Source organism: Dermochelys coriacea, chromosome 7 (genome assembly GCF_009764565.3).
Source record: "Dermochelys coriacea isolate rDerCor1 chromosome 7, rDerCor1.pri.v4, whole genome shotgun sequence".
Classification (NCBI taxonomy): Eukaryota; Metazoa; Chordata; order Testudines; family Dermochelyidae; genus Dermochelys; species Dermochelys coriacea.
In genome coordinates this window covers 40352658-40370407 of record NC_050074.1, presented here as the reverse complement: position 1 = coordinate 40370407, position 17750 = coordinate 40352658, and the positions used below count along the sequence as shown (strand labels likewise).

The window sequence follows — 17750 nt, the reverse complement described above, 5'->3', positions numbered from 1 at the left end:
TTTTTTGAGAGAGAGAGAGAGAGAGAGAGACCCGTACTTTATAGCCTAGTGGTAAGGGCAGTGGCTTGTGGGAGGCCCAGGGTCACGTCCCTACTGTGCCTGATTCAGAATAATCTGGGATAAAAGACTCTGCTATGAATCAGGCAGTGCAGGGACTTGAATCTGGGTCTCCCATATCCCTGGCCATTTGCTTTAAGTACTCGGGCTGATGCATGCCTCCCTGCTTCTCAAATCAAAGGGCTCAGGTTTCAGTCTGGAAACAGACATTTTGGCACAGTTCCATTTTCATGGATACATTCAAAAGCTTATGTTTTCTTTTGAATGCATAATGAAACCAGTTTTTTGAAATCTCAAAAGTTGTTGCAAAATGTAATTATCATCCTCTGGACCGTCCCACTCAGAATTTCTTTCTGTGCCTGCTATAAAAGTGAAGCCAGTCTCCAACCAACACTTAGCAAAAACTCAGTTTAACAGATCTAAAACAAAAAGTAACAACTGTCTAATTTCTCTCTTGTTATAGAGGTGCTGGTTGCAACTCCACAGTTAAGGTTGCATTCCATTTTGCACTTGAATCAGGGGTTCAACATCTTTGTTATGTATGAAGAATGCAGTGCATCTTCCCCAAACTTACAAAATAAATTTCCAGAGAATTTACAAGGCAAATTGGTCGTGGTGAGTTAAAGAAAAAAGTTAAAAATGGGTTCCTTTTAGAAATTTAGCATCTGTCAGCCTTTTCCTGTCTCAAGTGTTTTTAATATTGGAGTATGTCTTCCTGAATCTTTCCATTTAGGTAACATGAATTGACTTGAAGCAGAAACATGTCAACCAGCTCTTTTAACTCTTCAATGGACATCAGAGTTAACTCAATCAATCACCACCCTTCTTCTATAGCTAATTTACATCCAACAAATCCATTGATTGTAGTGGGTGAGTGGTATGAGGGAAGAGACTGGACACAAGTGTACAGAGATTTCACTGGTATAGTGCTTAGGCCAGGCACCCTTTAAAGAGTTGGGCTTAGTATTTGTGCTTGAAAGTCTCCCCATGGCACTGCTATCTCAGTGAGGTGGCAGCATAGAGGGAGCAGTTCAAACGCAGACATTGGAACTCAGAGACTGGGCTCCTCAATTGCAGTCTCACCAACACAGCTCTCTAAACCAGTAAATCCATTTGCAGACCAGGGTCCAGGTAACTTGACTTCTTTGTGCTTTGGGATGCAGGGATGTAAAGAAGCTGGAAAGACCTTAACTGGCCAGCGTGCTCTGAGTGTTTTGCACTACATTGGTGTACTGTTGAATTTGCTCTTATCCATTATTATTTTTAAATTAAGGTTGCTGTAACATATCTTCAAATCCTTAGAAATATTGCGACATTCTCTTTGGGACTCTTGTTTAGTGTTCATATATGAAACTTTTAATAATTTTTTTAAAAACGTTAAGGCAAATCACAATAAAACTATAACATACTGCATAGTACATTCCTGATTACTCATTCAGGATAAGCTTAATATTGAGAGAATCTAACTAAAGATGATGTGAAAGCTTTTCCATTACAGGCATGGTCCATATGTTACTATACCACAATTCTACAGGAGAGATACTCACAGTTTTTGAATAAGATATAATACAAAGTCCAGCTGCTGACAATAACAAAGAAATGTGAGAAAATAAGACAGTCCAAAACAAAAAAAAGACATTAAAATAGATTTAAGTTTGAGAGTTAGTGTCAGTAAGAAACATATTAATGCATAGAAGTGCATGGTTAAACTACCATAACTCTGCCTTGTATTGGCACCATGCAGGAGAAAATATGGAGAAAAATACTTGATGTGTTTTAAAAAATCAGTTTAGTTTAATCTAATCCAGAACCAAAACACACTAAAATACATTAATCATAATCATTCGATCACTCCAGGGCAGAATTTAAGTTGTTTGGGTGCCTCAACCATATGTTTTCATACCTTCCCATGATTTCCTTTAAGTTAAAAGTAAACTCTGAATTTCCTGTGTTTGTAATGTTTGGTTTGGGGATAAATATAAACAGCTCAGTAACATTGGTTTTAGTTTTAAGATACAGATGCATTCAACCTTAATTCTGTCTTAACATCTTTTTGTTTTGGAATATAGAATATTAATTAAAAACTGGACTAAATTCAGATTAGAACAGCAAAAACTTTCAGGGGTGATGGGAGTAGCTTATAAGGCACTATTAAAAGAAGTTGTCTGGGGGGACAATGCAGCTAACCAACTGGTGTAATCACCAAAGTTGAAGCAGAACCAGTATCTTACATTGGAGCATTAGGATGAAATTAAGAGAGAAAACTTGGTTGGAATATTAGATAAAGCTTCTCTGAAAGTGACTATTAGTTTGGTGAATAGTCTCCTGAGGGAAATGGAATCTCTTTTGCCTTTGATTTTTAAAACTAGACTGACCAAAACATGAGAAAACTTCATAGTTGGAGGATCTATTAGGTCTTTCCCATCTCTGACTTCTTTGATTCTGTGATACAGAATTTAAAAGAGGATTTACAATTGAATTGCAAGATTTTATCTGCTAAGACTGTATAGCTCTTAAATCTTTGTCCTCTATCACAATAAAGAATTAGCAAAATGTAAATTTAAAAATATATTGTCAATAATTTGGCTAATAAGACAGGAATCTAACTGGAAGCTTTCAAAGTGAATATTTATCCCTCTTACAGATGTAATAGGACAGGGTAAGAATCTGTGCTGCTATAGCAATTCCAATTCATGCAATTATACATTAATTAGTTTGATCTAATGCATCTTGATAGATGTGTTAATGGTTTTGGCTAGTGTATGGCAAATAAGGCATTCTCAAATGTTTGAGGGGTAAATATCTGCAAAGCTACCTCATTATCCTCGAAACTCTCTTTTTCTGTGATGCCTGTAAAAACTTCATGATGATTACACTGCTGCTGAGCTGAGACCACTGCCTATTGTGTTGACCAATATTGTTGTTTTGTTTCCTTGTCTGTCTGTATCCATCTGTTGTCTCTTTCTTTATTCTTTGAGTATGTCTGTAATCAGAGGGGTGACTGCAGCACACGTAGATATATGTGAGCTAGCTTTGGTCCAGCTAGCTGAAATAACAAGAGAAATGAAGCAGCAGCAGCATGGGATAACCACTTGAGTACATGTCCAGTGTCCAGAGAAGGCTTTTACACCCTGTTCTGCCCCCCCATGCTGCTGCAGTTTCATTGCCATTGGCACTAGCTTGATCAAAGCTAGTGTGGGTATGTCTGCATTTGCTGCAGTCACACCTCTGATTGCACTGTAGACGTACTCAGACTGTAAGCTCTTTGGGGAAGGGACCAGCCTTTTGTTCTGTTTGTACAGTGCCTTGCACAGTAGGGGCTTGCTCCATGACAAGGGCTCCTAGGCATTTATGATGATATAAATAATAACACAAATATTGTTTTCTTATAGCATTTTGCAGTGACTCTAGTAATGACTCTTAAACCAACAGTTTTCATAGTAACAAAGGTCAATAGTTTTGCACACCGTAGCTCTCTAACATGCACTGACTAATGCATATTTTTTTAATCATTAAGGAAGGACTGTGACACTCAGACACAATGCACCTATTGAATATGCAGGTTATAGCAAACAGTCTTCGATTTTTAGAACAAATACATGTCTATAGCTTCAAGGTTAATACTTTCAAAATGTATAATCATTCCTTCATCTAGTGTAGAATTCACATCTCTGCAGAGGGCCAACACAAAGTGTATGCACCACTTGGATCCCTTGCATAATATAAGCATAATTTGATTACTTTCAGTGGTGTTTAAACCTTGTTTTGGTCCTCTAAATGAGTTAATTTCACCTTCAGAATGAAGGAGCAGTATTTACTGGATGTGGAAAATCTGTAAAATATTCCTAATAGATGTCTAGAAGAAATGTATACTACTATCATTATTTAGATTCTAAAGTAGTAAGCACCTAAAAACACCTCAAATTGATAAGACCTGGTAGGTTTTCCTCTAACAGTGTAGAGAAGATTATTTTCAAGAAATCAGAGGATAGTTATGGAACTTATTAAATACCAACAAAATAAATTCTATTATCTCAATTGTAAATGTCAATCCAGCAATAAAAAAACATTCTCAACTCCTAAGGTTTATTTAAAATATTGACATAAAATAGATTGCTATTCAGGCCAACTACTACTACTGTGTATGATTACTATTGGACTACTCAGATAAGGAGTTTCATAAACTGGAGTTAATTATAGATTAGATGAGGAAATTCATAGAGGCTATCCTTGTATAAAAAGTAATCAGCCTAAATAACCAAATCAGTGAGTTGTAAATAAATATCATGATCTCAGAAAATCCTGCAATGGATGCATTTAAATGCCAGGTATTTGAGATAGATAGTGGGTGGGTAGATAGTGCTTGCTGTTTACATCCATCCATGTCCATCTTTCTTTCACCTGCATGTCATGATGAATATTCTTATTTTACAGCTATTTAATGTCACCTTCATTTGTAGCAATAATTTCTTATCCTTAATCCTGGCTTTTTAAGTAGTATCAGACATTTTTGTTGCTGTACAGATTTTGAGTTTAAACAGTTTCTGTATCATATAAGGGATATGTTCATATACTGAGTTGTAAGAACTCAAACCTGCTGTATGGAAAATCAGCGTTGAGCTCCCTACTGATAACCTCCTTAGATTCGTGTCCAGAGTAGATTCTGTTTATAAAATTTAACTTTGCAAGTTGAGTTGCTCTATATATTGTCTACAGTTTATTCAGAAGCCTGCAAATCTGCCGTAACAATGGATTCCACCATAATCTCTCCATTTATTGTCTTAATAGTTGTGGCGTTGGTGGAACTAGGAAATAGCTCTAGTTGCTGGGCTAGTTATTCTTTTCATGCATAAACATAGGAAAAAAAAAGCATGCTCATGTAAACACTGCACATAGTTTTTAAGTCTGCATTTTGCATTATATGAGAAAATTTATTGGGACAATCTGCGTAGTGGTTTGTGTTAATCAGATACCTTATTTGTAATCTGTGCTTTTTGCGCTTTGGGAAAATTCTCATCAGAGTAATGACATACAAGTCTTTTATCTTAATAGGAAAAGAGGGGAAACAGCTTTCAGTGCTGCTGTAAAGTTTCTGACCATATAATTAAATTATTGAAAGCCATCACACACAAACTGGTCTTTAAAACTAAACAGATGATTTAGTTATTTGCTGTTAATATTAAAAGCAGTGCATTTATTAAAAATGTAACAGTGCAGCAGGCAAGCTCCACCAGCTCTTCAGTCTGATTTCATCATCTTTCATAACCATTATTCTTCTGGGATTTTTGGATAGTTCTGATTTCTATATCATTTTCTCTCTTGTTGCATTATGTGGGTTGAAATAAGTATGAAGCCATGCTTACTGAGCCACATCACTTCTGCTCTCTCGACTTTACCATGCTGATAGGAAATGTCACATTGCTACATTATATAAGTACAACTGGCCATTTTTTGTACGATGATTGCACTTCTATATTTGATGAGACAATGGATGCTGAATTATGTAAATTTTAGATATGGTCAATCCATATATTATATACATATCTTAAATCATGGTAGTGAAATTACATAACACAGTGAGATTGCATTAAAATTTAGAAAAACTATTACATAATTTACAGAAATGTTTTCAGAGGATTAACAAATATTAATGATCTAATAGGAAGTAGCAAGCCTGACTTTAAATAGAAATCTAACTGAAGTGATTAATTGAACTCTGTCAGTTGCAAGTCTGCCTAAGTAACTACATTTGCTTGAGCTATTGTTAGTGTATTGCATCTTATTTTATTCTACCAAGTATTGTAACTTGAACATTAAAGAAGATGATGCTGTTATTAGTTGGACAATAAATTTGAGCTTATTTGATATTTAAACAGTTATGAAATAAATCAGCATCTCTACCCTAAATTCCATGGGCTGCTAATTACTTTTGTTGGCAAAATATAAAATACAATATAAAAAGTTGTTTAGGCCTTTAAACTTTGAGCCCCCAATTTCAATTTAACATGCAGTCCAAAATAATGTGAGATTGCTTGTATATGTTCAGTGTATAATAGGCAGTGGTCTGTACAATAGAATCTTCAATGAAAGGACAGCCCATCACAGTTCATTAACATTTCTGAAGGATGGTTTTGGTGAGCCTGTTTTTTGTTTGCTCACAACTTAAATAGTTAATAATGTTGACCTTTAAATATGAATCATTCAGTGTCAGATTTAATACCTTTATGGAGGGAAATGATATAGTTCACATTTCTCACAGCTATTATTTGAGGCTGTCTGCAAACTTAGGCAGACATCACTGAATTGATTATGTTTAGTTCACATTTTCAAGGCTATCCTCAAAATCAAAACATCTGGAGCTTTACTGTTTTAAATTTAACCTGAGATTCTGGAGTATATGATGGGAGCTTATTTTTAAAAAAACAACAACCTACCAGGGTTTCCAACCAGCACGACTTGGCCCAATTCAAGCCCTAGTTTCAATGCTTTATATGTAGATCATTGACATGACCAGTTTGTTGCGACATGTTACTAATACTTCCCCCCCCCAAAAGACAAATAAGACTCCTCAAAGCGAAAGCAGAACAACAGTACATCAAAAATGTGTGCAATAATCATTTGTTCAACATGCAATGTGATATTAAAAGAAAATGTTTCTCTTTGTAATTTCTTCTTTTCAACCCCTGACCTTAAAAGCAATGTTGATTAATTTAAAAAAAATATTTTTTTTAACTTATGTAATTTGGCAGCTGCAAACAAACACTATTGCTCCAGGGACTTCCCATGATGTAATTAGAAATACATAGGCAAGAACTTTTGATTTAGGTTTGGGTTCAGATCGAGCCCATTGCAGCTCCCTTTCAGTGACCTGGCACTGATTGCTCTAAGTGATCACACTAATACAGTTAGACAATATAGATAATATATAGACAATATAACTAGTTATAACAAAGAAAATAGTAACACATCTTGCATGATAACAGATCTGTGTGCTTATCAGTTGGAATGTCTCTAACCAATTACAGGTTTCAGAGTAGCAGCCGTGTTAGTCTGTATTTGCAAAAAGAAAAGGAGTACTTGTGGCACCTTAGAGACTAACAAATTTATTAGAGCATAAGCTTTCGTGAGCTACAGCTCACTTCATCGGATGCATTTGGTGGAAAAAACAGAGGAGAGATTTATATACACACACACAGAGAACATGAAACAAGGGGTTTATCATACACACTGTAAGGAGAGTGATCACTTAAGATAAGTCATCACCAACAGCGGGGGGGGGGGGAAGGAGGAAAACCTTTCATGGTGACAAGCAGGTAGGCTAATTCCAGCAGTTAACAAGAATATCAGAGGAACAGTGGGGGTTGGGGTGGGAGGGAGAAATACCATGGGGAAATAGTTTTACTTTGTGTAATGACTCATCCATTCCCAGTCTCTATTCAAGCCTAAGTTAATTGTATCCAGTTTGCAAATTAATTCCAATTCAGCAGTCTCTCGTTGGAGTCTGTTTTTGAAGCTTTTTTGTTGAAGTATAGCCACTCTTAGGTCTGTGATCGAGTGACCAGAGAGATTGAAGTGTTCTCCAACTGGTTTTTGAATGTTATAATTCTTGACGTCTGATTTGTGTCCATTCATTCTTTTACGTAGAGACTGTCCAGTTTGGCCAATGTACATGGCAGAGGGGCATTGCTGGCACATGATGGCATATATCACATTGGTAGATGCGCAGGTGAACGAGCCTCTGATAGTGTGGCTGATGTGATTAGGCCCTATGATGGTATCCCCTGAATAGATGTGTGGACAGAGTTGGCAACGGGCTTTGTTGCAAGGATAGGTTCCTGGGTTAGTGGTTCTGTTGTGTGGTGTGTGGTTGCTGGTGAGTATTTGCTTCAGATTGGGGGGCTGTCTGTAAGCAAGGACTGGTCTGTCTCCCAAGATCTGAGAGAGCGATGGCTCGTCCTTCAGGATAGGTTGTAGATCCTTGATGATGCGTTGGAGAGGTTTTAGTTGGGGGTTGAAGGTGATGGCTAGTGGCGTTCTGTTGTTTTCTTTGTTGGGCCTGTCCTGTAGTAGGTGACTTCTGGGTACTCTTCTGGCTCTGTCAATCTGTTTCTTCACTTCAGCAGGTGGGTATTGTAGTTGTAGGAATGCATGATAGAGATCTTGTAGGTGTTTGTCTCTGTCTTCAAAAACAGACTCCAAGGAGAGACTGCTGAATTGGAATTAATTTGCAAACTGGATACAATTAACTTAGGCTTGAATAGAGACTGGGAATGGATGAGTCATTACACAAAGTAAAACTATTTCCCCATGGTATTTCTCCCTCCCACCCCACCCCCCACTGTTCCTCTGATATTCTTGTTAACTGCTGGAATTAGCCTACCTGCTTGTCACCATGAAAGGTTTTCCTCCTCCCCCCCCCCCCCGCTGTTGGTGATGACTTATCTTAAGTGATCACTCTCCTTACAGTGTGTATGATAAACCCATTGTTTCATGTTCTCTGTGTGTGTGTATATAAATCTCTCCTCTGTTTTTTCCATCAAATGCATCCGATGAAGTGAGCTGTAGCTCACGAAAGCTTATGCTCTAATAAATTTGTTACTCTAAGGTGCCACAAGTACTTCTAACCAATTAGTGTGTGATATTCAGGATTTAGTCCATAGTCTCGTGTTTTCTGTGCTGAGTTAGAACAGTGGTGATTGGTACCCAAAACAAGTGGTGGGAACTGCAGGTGCCTGATTCCCAGCAGATTTGTCAAAGTGAAAAAGTGGACTGTAGGGATGTTACTGTTTTCATGGAGGAGATTGATGGGGGGAGAGGAAAGAAAGGGGTTGCCTAATATTCCCTCTCCCTGATTCCTCTTTCAGAATGAAAATCTGGGACAAATCTCAGTAAAGGGCAGGGTTGAAGAATCTCCTTTTTTATTAGCTATTTGTCTCCATGCCTTTTAGTCTCCTAGTTATGGCGACTTGTCTCTGTCTCCCTTTCTTACAGTGCTCCACACCACAATCCCACACTGACCCCCTTGATCACCAGTTTGCTATCACACAGCTGTCAATCCATCCAGCCACCATGTCCCTTTTAAATTCTAAAATCCCCTTCCATGCACCTAACCTTACCAGGCTCAGAACCTTTATTCTCCAGATATGGGGATTTTCTGAGTTGGGCTGCTGGGGGAGAGGGAGAGGGAGAGGTTGTCTGTGTGGGGGAGTTCTATTGGTGGTGTGAGCCTAGGGAGAATCAGGGGGCTGGGTGGGTTATGAGCTAGAGCAGTACGAGGGGTTTTAGAGCCAGGGAAGATATTGAGCTGTTGGGAAACTGTGTAGGGAGGGTGAGTTATCGTCCCTTCGATAGCTCGGCTGGAAGAGGGGAGGACTGTAGAGGAGCTGCCTGTGGGAATCCTTAGGTCACTGGTTCGATTCCGGCTTGAAGGAGACTGAGTTTTCGGGGGGGCAGGAGGGATAGCTCAGTGATTTGAGCATTGGCCTGCTAAACCCAGGGTTGTGAATTCAATCCTTGAGGGGGCCATTTGGGGATCTGGGGCAAAAATTGGGGATTGGCCCTGCTTTGAGCAGGTGGTTGGACTAGTTGACCTCCTGAGGTCGCTTCCAACCCTGATATTCTATGATTCTAAGGCATACGCGTGCATGTGCGTGTGTGTGAGAGAGTATAATATATAAAAATAAACTTTTCTCATTTTAAAGAGCATGTACCTGTTGCCCACAATGCACACTGGCATATGAAGTGACGAGTGAAGACCATATTTCAGTGGCTTAGAAAACTGATGACTAGCCCTTTGTTACCAAATTATAGAAGATATTCATTCTTTTTTTGTAGCAGGGTTCCCAGTAAAAGTTTAGCACCAGTACATGATATCAATCAGTGTTGTGTACATAGGCAATGGATGTTAGGACCTTGGATGCATAGTCATAGTAGTCAGAGTGATGTTTTATACAGAAAATGGAGGAAATTTTGATATTCGGGTTTGAAGTTTGCCCCTCTTTAAGGAAATGCCTCTGTTGGAAAGAGTTGGGATGTGTTGTTAAAGCTCACTAGACTTTGAGGGGAAATAAAAGGAGGGTTTTACCTCAGTTTAGTGTTTCAAACATTTAAAATCTTCCTGAGGGCCAAAGAAGATAAAGTGCACCACCCTGGGTAGTGGAGATAATAGAAGTGAGTTGTAACACTTAAAGGAATCTCTTTAGCACTGTGCATAAATGCTGAATAATCTTTAAACTCTTAAAGATTTGCAGTTTTTCAAAGTGCAGCATTGGCTTTCAATCCAACAAATGAGATCAAATATTATATAAGGGAAATTCAGCTAGTCTATTAGTTCTGATAGGAAGATTATTATGAAACCAGCTCTGAGAAGTTAACTGCTCTTTTTTTCAATCCCTTATGATCCAATTTCAAGATAGCTTTTAGGACTTCAATTTAACTGAATTTCCACAACAAGGTTTTTATGTTATGGTGGTAAGATTATTTCAGTTTAGATGGTTAGTCAATAATCTTGTGAGAACTGTAAACTATTATTTCTGAGCTATAAAGCAACAACTTTATTAAGTATTACCTGTATTTTGACTGGTTACCCTTTTTGCTGTGAGTACAAAACCTAGAGTCAGTCTGTTATCCTTTATTAAACTGTACAATGCCAAAAACTCCTGAAAGACCAGGGACATCTCCATTACCAGTTAAATCAATGAAGTTACTTTAGATCTACATCTGGGGTAACTGAGATCATAATCTGTCCCAAGAAATAGAGAATTCTGATGCTCATTCCTCAAACAAGCCATTGTAGAATAGGCAGGCCATCCATTTGGTTTTAAGCTGGATAGTCCTCATTTCCCCTGTCTGGTACTGATATAAAACCAGATGAGGTTTTCTCCGCTATCATGCATGAATAATGCTGCGTGTCTGTAATTGAGGTCATGGATTCCGTGATTTCTTCATAAATGATCTGGAGGATGGTGTGGATTGCACTCTCAGCAAATTTGCGAATGATACTAAACTGGGAGGAGTGGTAGATACGCTGGAGGGGAGGGATAGGATACAGAAGGACCTAGACAAATTGGAGGATTGGGCCAAAAGAAATCTAATGAGGTTCAATAAGGATAAATGCAGGGTCCTGCACTTAGGATGGAAGAATCCAATGCACCGCTACAGACTAGGGACCGAATGGCTCGGCAGCAGTTCTGCGGAAAAGGACCTAGGGGTGACAGTGGACGAGAAGCTGGATATGAGTCAGCAGTGTGCCCTTGTTGCCAAGAAGGCCAATGGCATTTTGGGTTGTATAAGTAGGGGCATAGCGAGCAGATCGAGGGACGTGATCGTTCCCCTCTATTCGACACTGGTGAGGCCTCATCTGGAGTACTGTGTCCAGTTTTGGGCCCCACACTACAGGAAGGATGTGGATAAATTGGAAAGAGTACAACGAAGGGCAACAAAAATGATTAGGGGTCTAGAGCACATGACTTATTTGGAGAGGCTGAGGGAGCTGGGATTGTTTAGTCTGCAGAAGAGAAGAATGAGGGGGGATTTGATAGCTGCTTTCAACTACCTGAAAGGGGGTTTCAAAGAGGATGGCTCTAGACTGTTCTCAATGGTAGCAGATGACAGAACGAGGAGTAATGGTCTCAAGTTGCAATGGGGGAGGTTTAGATTGGATATTAGGAAAAACTTTTTCACTAAGAGGGTGGTGAAACACTGGAATGCGTTACCTAGGGAGGTGGTAGAATCTCCTTCCTTAGAGGTTTTTAAGGTCAGGCTTGACAAAGCCCTGGCTGGGATGATTTAACTGGGACTTGGTCCTGCTTTGAGCAGGGGGTTGGACTAGATGACCTTCTGGGGTCCCTTCCAACCCTGATATTCTATGATTCTATGATTCTATGATTTCTGTAGCAGCCAGCAGCAACAGTTTGGGTGTGTGGGAGGGGGCTCAGGGATGTGGGGAGTGAGGTGGTGCATATCTGGGGGAGGGGAGGCTCCACGGCTCCCACTGGCATGTCCCTGCAGCTCCTAGGCAGATGGGCCAGGGGGCTCCGCACTCTGCCCACACCTGCAGGCGCCGTCCCCGCAGCTGTCGTCCCCAAAAGTCATAGGCCGTGAATTTTTGTTTACTGCCCGTGACTGGTCCATGACTTTTACAAAAAATACCCTTGACTAAAATGTAGCCTTATGCATGAAGGTGCATGTGTCCTCCATGTGTTGTTACTTGACACGTACTGTGCACGAGAGGTCACGCTGGGGTGCAGGGCAGGGACAACCAAGGGGATGCCTTTATTCTGGAGATGCATCACTGGCACCTTCTTGTAAAAATTTTTTTTATTTATTTTTAAAGGTACTTTAACAGTGTGGCGCTGACCCTTGTTATCTGTAATGGCACCTTGTTTTTCTTTGGTTTTGTTTTTTATCTAAAAAGAGAGCTGAAATTTTTCAAGGATGCTGATCAAATATGTGCACTTTGCTTACCTAGGGCTGTTCTGGTCTTTTGGTAAATAGGTACCTGAGCATTTTAATTTGCCTTCTCTTTATTGCAACTTCCACAAAACGAAAAATGTGCATTACATAGCTACATATATGATAAACTGTGGCTCCTTATTAGGTTAATAATAAAATTAAGCTATACAATTTTGGCCTTTAGAGAGTTATGCATGAGTAGAATTTGACTACTTTTCCCCTATTTTCCACCCTGGCTGAAATGTCTTGTAAATAAGATTTTAGAAAAGAAATACTAATTCTTCTGTCATCTTTACTTTACTGAAATAAACCTGCACACCAGAGTATTTCTCTAAGACAAGTTGATCACTTTGATTTTAAATCTAGTATGTGACTGTTTTATCTTTTTTTAGATGATTTCTGTAGCAGAGAATTTTAAAACACTACACTAAATTATGCAGCAAGATGAAACGTCTCCAGATTTGGCAATGCTATAGATTCATTCTGTTGTCTGAAATTGTTCTCCCTCTGTACAGTATTGGAAATGAAAAAATAACACATCATCTGAACAGTCTTATTTCTCCCAAGTTATCTTTAAATTCTGTGCATTTAGGTTTAAATTAAAAAAAAATAAACCCTGTATATCCTGGCCATTTTTCCTTGTCTCAGTATACAAACTGTAGAATTTAAATTATTCTATAATTTAAAATGAAAAGATGTTTTTAAAAAATATTTCTCTTCTGTTTGTCTTCCTGTTTTTTTCTATCACAAGTAGAGCTAAAAGAAGCATTTGTTATAGATAGAATATCTGGTAAAATTAGTTTATTGGAAGCAATAATAAAAATGGGATACATTCCTAACCAGTATTATTCTAACAGAGTAGCCCAACCAGCTGCACATAAAAGCATTTGGTGAGCCAATTGAAGACTTTGTACTTTGCATGAACTCATAGAAATTCAAACTGGAAAGGCTTATGTAACCTGCCCATACTGCTACCACTATAGGATTGACCAGGCAAGCCATGAAAACTGAAGTTTAATAAGTACTATAGTGAATCTGGAAGCTTTTGTAACTGCCCAGTCTAACTAAAAGATGGAAGCATTTTTAAGTCACCTTTAGAGAGTTTCATTTTTAGCTTTAACCCTTCCTTAGTAGCATATCTACCTAATCAGTTATTTAGCCCCTGCCTACTTTCATAAGTATACGAAAGTGCCACTGATGATATTCTCATTATTCAGTACATACAGTGATTGTATTTCCATCAACTGATACTCTGAGGTGCCAGAAGCTGGTTAATAATCTCAGTGGGAGGTAGTGTTTTGTAATGATATATAGCACTGGTCCTTCAATAAGTGCTATATAAAAATTGTTACATAATGTTAGCTTGTGGGTTGATAGGGCACTAGTGATAGCATTAATTATGAAATTTAAAGTGGTCTGATGCGATTAAAGATGATTTGCTTTGCAAAATATGTAGCAGATCATTTCTGTGAAGCTCTTAGAATAGGTATGTACAACATGCATCCTAACCCTGCCCTGTGTCAATGCTAGCTTTAGAAAAAAGCCTTTTAATGCAGTTTTACTTTGACCTAGAAACATTTTGGGGCGGCTAAGGTGAAAACTACTATTTTTAATTGATAAGTACATTTTACAAGTGAATGTCTAAACCTGGAGTATTAATATTATACAAAACTACATAAAGGCTTAAATGAACTAACTAAAGGTATTATAGTACATATGGAATAATAAAAGTTACAAGATTTAGACAGACATATTCGGTCACCTCGCCCATCTCCATTCCAGTGCAAGATTTTACCAAGCCATATGTAAGCAAACAATCTTGTTAGTAGCCAAAGTAGCTTGTAATGTGTTCTAGAGGTTGAACATCCAAAAAAATGGGGTTCTATGTACAAATCTTAATTAAAAGACTTTCTAGTGTCTTTCATACAATGTGAAAGATCAACAGAGTATTTCCAGTTAATTATTCATAGATAGTCCCTTTGTCCATTTTAATTTTCTTTTGAGTGTTATAAACTGCAGATTTAAGCAGGAAATAAACTTACTGAGGGCACAGTTTGAAGTTATCACATCCAGCAGCTTCTGGTATGAATTGTAGAAAGCAATCTGCAAGGAGGCTAGTTTGGCATACAGATTTTGTGGTGAAACAGTATAGGAAAGGAAGTGCTACTGCCAATTCTCACCACCATATGCTTGCTTTAATATAGTATACAGAGAGTGTGGAGACAGCAGCTGCTAAAGGGGAAAGTGGACACTTGCTAGGACATTTTAAAATTTTTCTGCATAATTCATTGTCTGGCTATACTGGATGAAGGATAGGAGACACTGGATGTGGTTTAATTAGGATGCAGCTTTATTATTAAATGTGGAGGCATACCCAGCAGATAAGCGGACAGTGCAGGTACATCCATGATAATTTCAGTATCTACCTGAGGTGCTTCTGTCAGCTCCCCCCCCCCCACACACACACACACACTCACACCTGTCTATTCTGGTCCCCAGTGAACCTGCTGCTGGGACCTTACCATCCCCACCCCCCCTTGAATGAGTATTAAGGTGGGCTATAAAGGAGGGGGGGGGGTGTTGGCTTCCTGCCATGCCAGTCATAGGAACCCCCCTGTTTCCGCTCCTTTAACAAACACCTCCTTTAAATTCTTTACCAAACCATTTATCTGATCTCTGTTTCCCTTCCTTACAGAGTACCGGCACTGGAGATCCACCCCACTCTTACATAATGAGTTGCAACATAATAGTCTAACTCTCATTCCATACTCACCTTATCTAAGGCCCCTCCGAATCTGGTGTGGGGAAGGTGAATCCTCCCCTTCCCCCCCCCACACACTCTGCCTTGGCCAGGGAGGGATAAATTCCTCCCCAGGTGCCAGAGAAAGGAGTGTCTAGCAGATCCTGACCAAACCTGGTATTTCATCTCTTTCAAGGGTGCGCGCTGCTCCGCTTGGTCCAAGTGAAAGAAGGCTTCTCCTGCCTGACTTACACCTGTATCCTCTCCCCTCTCTTCTAGTCACCTGGGGGAATGAGTCAGCGTTCATGCCTCTGCTCTTAAAGAGGTATACCCCTTCCACCGGAAACTCAGACCATGGCCCCTCTGCTTAAGGAGCGGTCATTTTCATGCTACCAGTAATATTTTTCTTGTTTACCTATTTACATTCAAAACAAGCTGTTAACTAAAATCAAACCTGATTTCAGATCCCCAGCCCCAGCCCACTCCCGTACCCTAACTTCCTCCCAGACCCTGCACGACAATCTTGAGCCCACACCGTTACTCCCACACAGACCCTGCACCCCCAGCCCTGAGCCCCCAGAGGAGAATGCAGGAGAAAAAAAGAAAAATGAGGGTCGTGGGGGGAGATAAGAGAGAATGCTCCCTCTGTTGTGGGGGAAGGCAAAAATGAAGCTGAGCACAGGGCCTCACTAACTCTAAATCCACCACTGGTTTGGACATATTTCTGAATGCAGCAAAGCACTTAAGCAGACTTTTGATTCAGCAAAGCACTTGAGCAAATCATGAAGTCCCATTGAAGACAATGACTTAAACTGTTCGCTGAATCAGGGCCTAAGTGTAAGTTTATTTCAAATATTGCAAAACATTGCGAATCAAAATTGTGAAAGGATTTTCCCCACTTCTAGTCCCTATGGATTCAATGCATCAACTTCAGTGATTTCATTGGAGTTTTGTCTGCTTATGCGAAGGCTGAATTTGACTTGATAGCTTTGCTGAGTGCAAGATGATTGAAGACCTCAGTAGTCTTCAGCTAATAAACTTGACCACTAAAATCTTTTGGAGCATTATTAATGACAGAACTATTTTTTTTAGCTTTATTTCAGCTGATACACAGTATTGTTTCTAATGTTTTATTTTGTACTTTTTTTTTTTACCTTAGCAAGGGAGGATCAATATTTTCTAATAAAGCATTTCTTCTAAGGGTAGTACCATTCAGAATTGCTAGAATTTCTGGGTTAGTATAATTGTCATAACTTAACCCCCTTTTTTCCATATAAAGCATTTACAGTCTGAAGTAGCAGACTGAAATACTGTAGTAACTCACAGATGTTTAGAAGTACTTAACTATTGATACAGACATTATATTCATGGATCACTAGAAATACCATTGGTTATTTATTCTTCTGATTAGATGTAGATTTTATTTTTAAAAGCAAAGTAGGTTCAAAATTATAGTGAATGAATGTTACCTTAAAACATCTACCACACCATGAAAAACAGCAAAGCAACATGATTCAGAGCAATACAATGGGAAAAGATGGTGGTCTGTTTGTGAACATATATTGACATATATATATCGAGGAAAATGCATTTATTTTTAATGACACATACCATAACCATCATAAAATCTTGAATGGGCAGAGGATAAGAAGGTGGAAGAGAATTACACTGGTTATTTAAAAAGAAAAAGTTGCTCCATTATCAAATAGATTGCTTTCAGTCTGTTATAATTGTTTAAAACTTCCACTGGCTCTTTAAAATTGGATGAGCTATGACTTTACTGTAAAGGTTTTAGATCTTAACTCGTAGCCTGGGACCTCATTATTTATTGGGCTTGAAAAGTACAGTATACTGCCAAACATGAGAGAGCGAGGGGCTGAAATCTGATGTTTTCTTCCCTTCAGCCACCAGAAAAGGAAGGTGGCCTGCCTCGTCAGGTTGGCAACAAGACAGAATGTGGCCTGTTGGGGTTTGTCCTGCAACTGAAGCAGGATTACCAGCCAGTTCGGAATCTAATCCCAGAGGAGAAACTCTACAAAGTATACACATTTAACTCCGTAAGAAAGTCAATGAGCACTGTCGTTAAAATGCCAGACGGCAGTTTCCGAATGTACAGCAAAGGTGCTTCTGAAATTGTTCTGAAGAAGTAAGTGTACTGTGTCGATTTGCCTTATTTATTGTGACTTGGAGTGATCCCACAGTACTAAAATATATGGGGATTTTGCCACTGATTTCAATGAAAATAGGATCAAGCCCTTATTGTCTTGGTTTGAAGTTGGAAACTAAATAATATTTCCAAATAATAGGCACTAACCTTATTGCAGCAATGTAACATACATTTTAATGTGATTAATCTTTTATCCTTTTTAAAAGTAATTAGTCTTGCACAATTGTCTGGATGGCCAATGTTGATGGTCATCTTTCCTGTCTTCTATTAGCCGCCAAAGGATACTGCAGCTGGCATTTCTCTGCTCTCTCGTCTCCTCCATCCCCATTAGAT

The 17750-nt window shown here is 38.9% G+C and overlaps 1 protein-coding gene across 9 annotated transcripts in view; it reads left to right on the top strand.

The window, feature by feature from the left end:
- The window catches only part of ATP2B2 (ATPase plasma membrane Ca2+ transporting 2), a 757867-nt gene that overhangs the window by 649010 nt on the left and 91107 nt on the right, over positions 1 to 17750 (top strand). For all 9 annotated transcript variants that reach the window (XM_038410886.2, XM_043518690.1, XM_043518694.1 and 6 more), the window contains one exon: positions 17155 to 17396. In XM_038410886.2, the coding sequence (XP_038266814.1) occupies positions 17155 to 17396 (242 nt within the window). The remainder of the gene's footprint in view (positions 1 to 17154; positions 17397 to 17750) is intronic.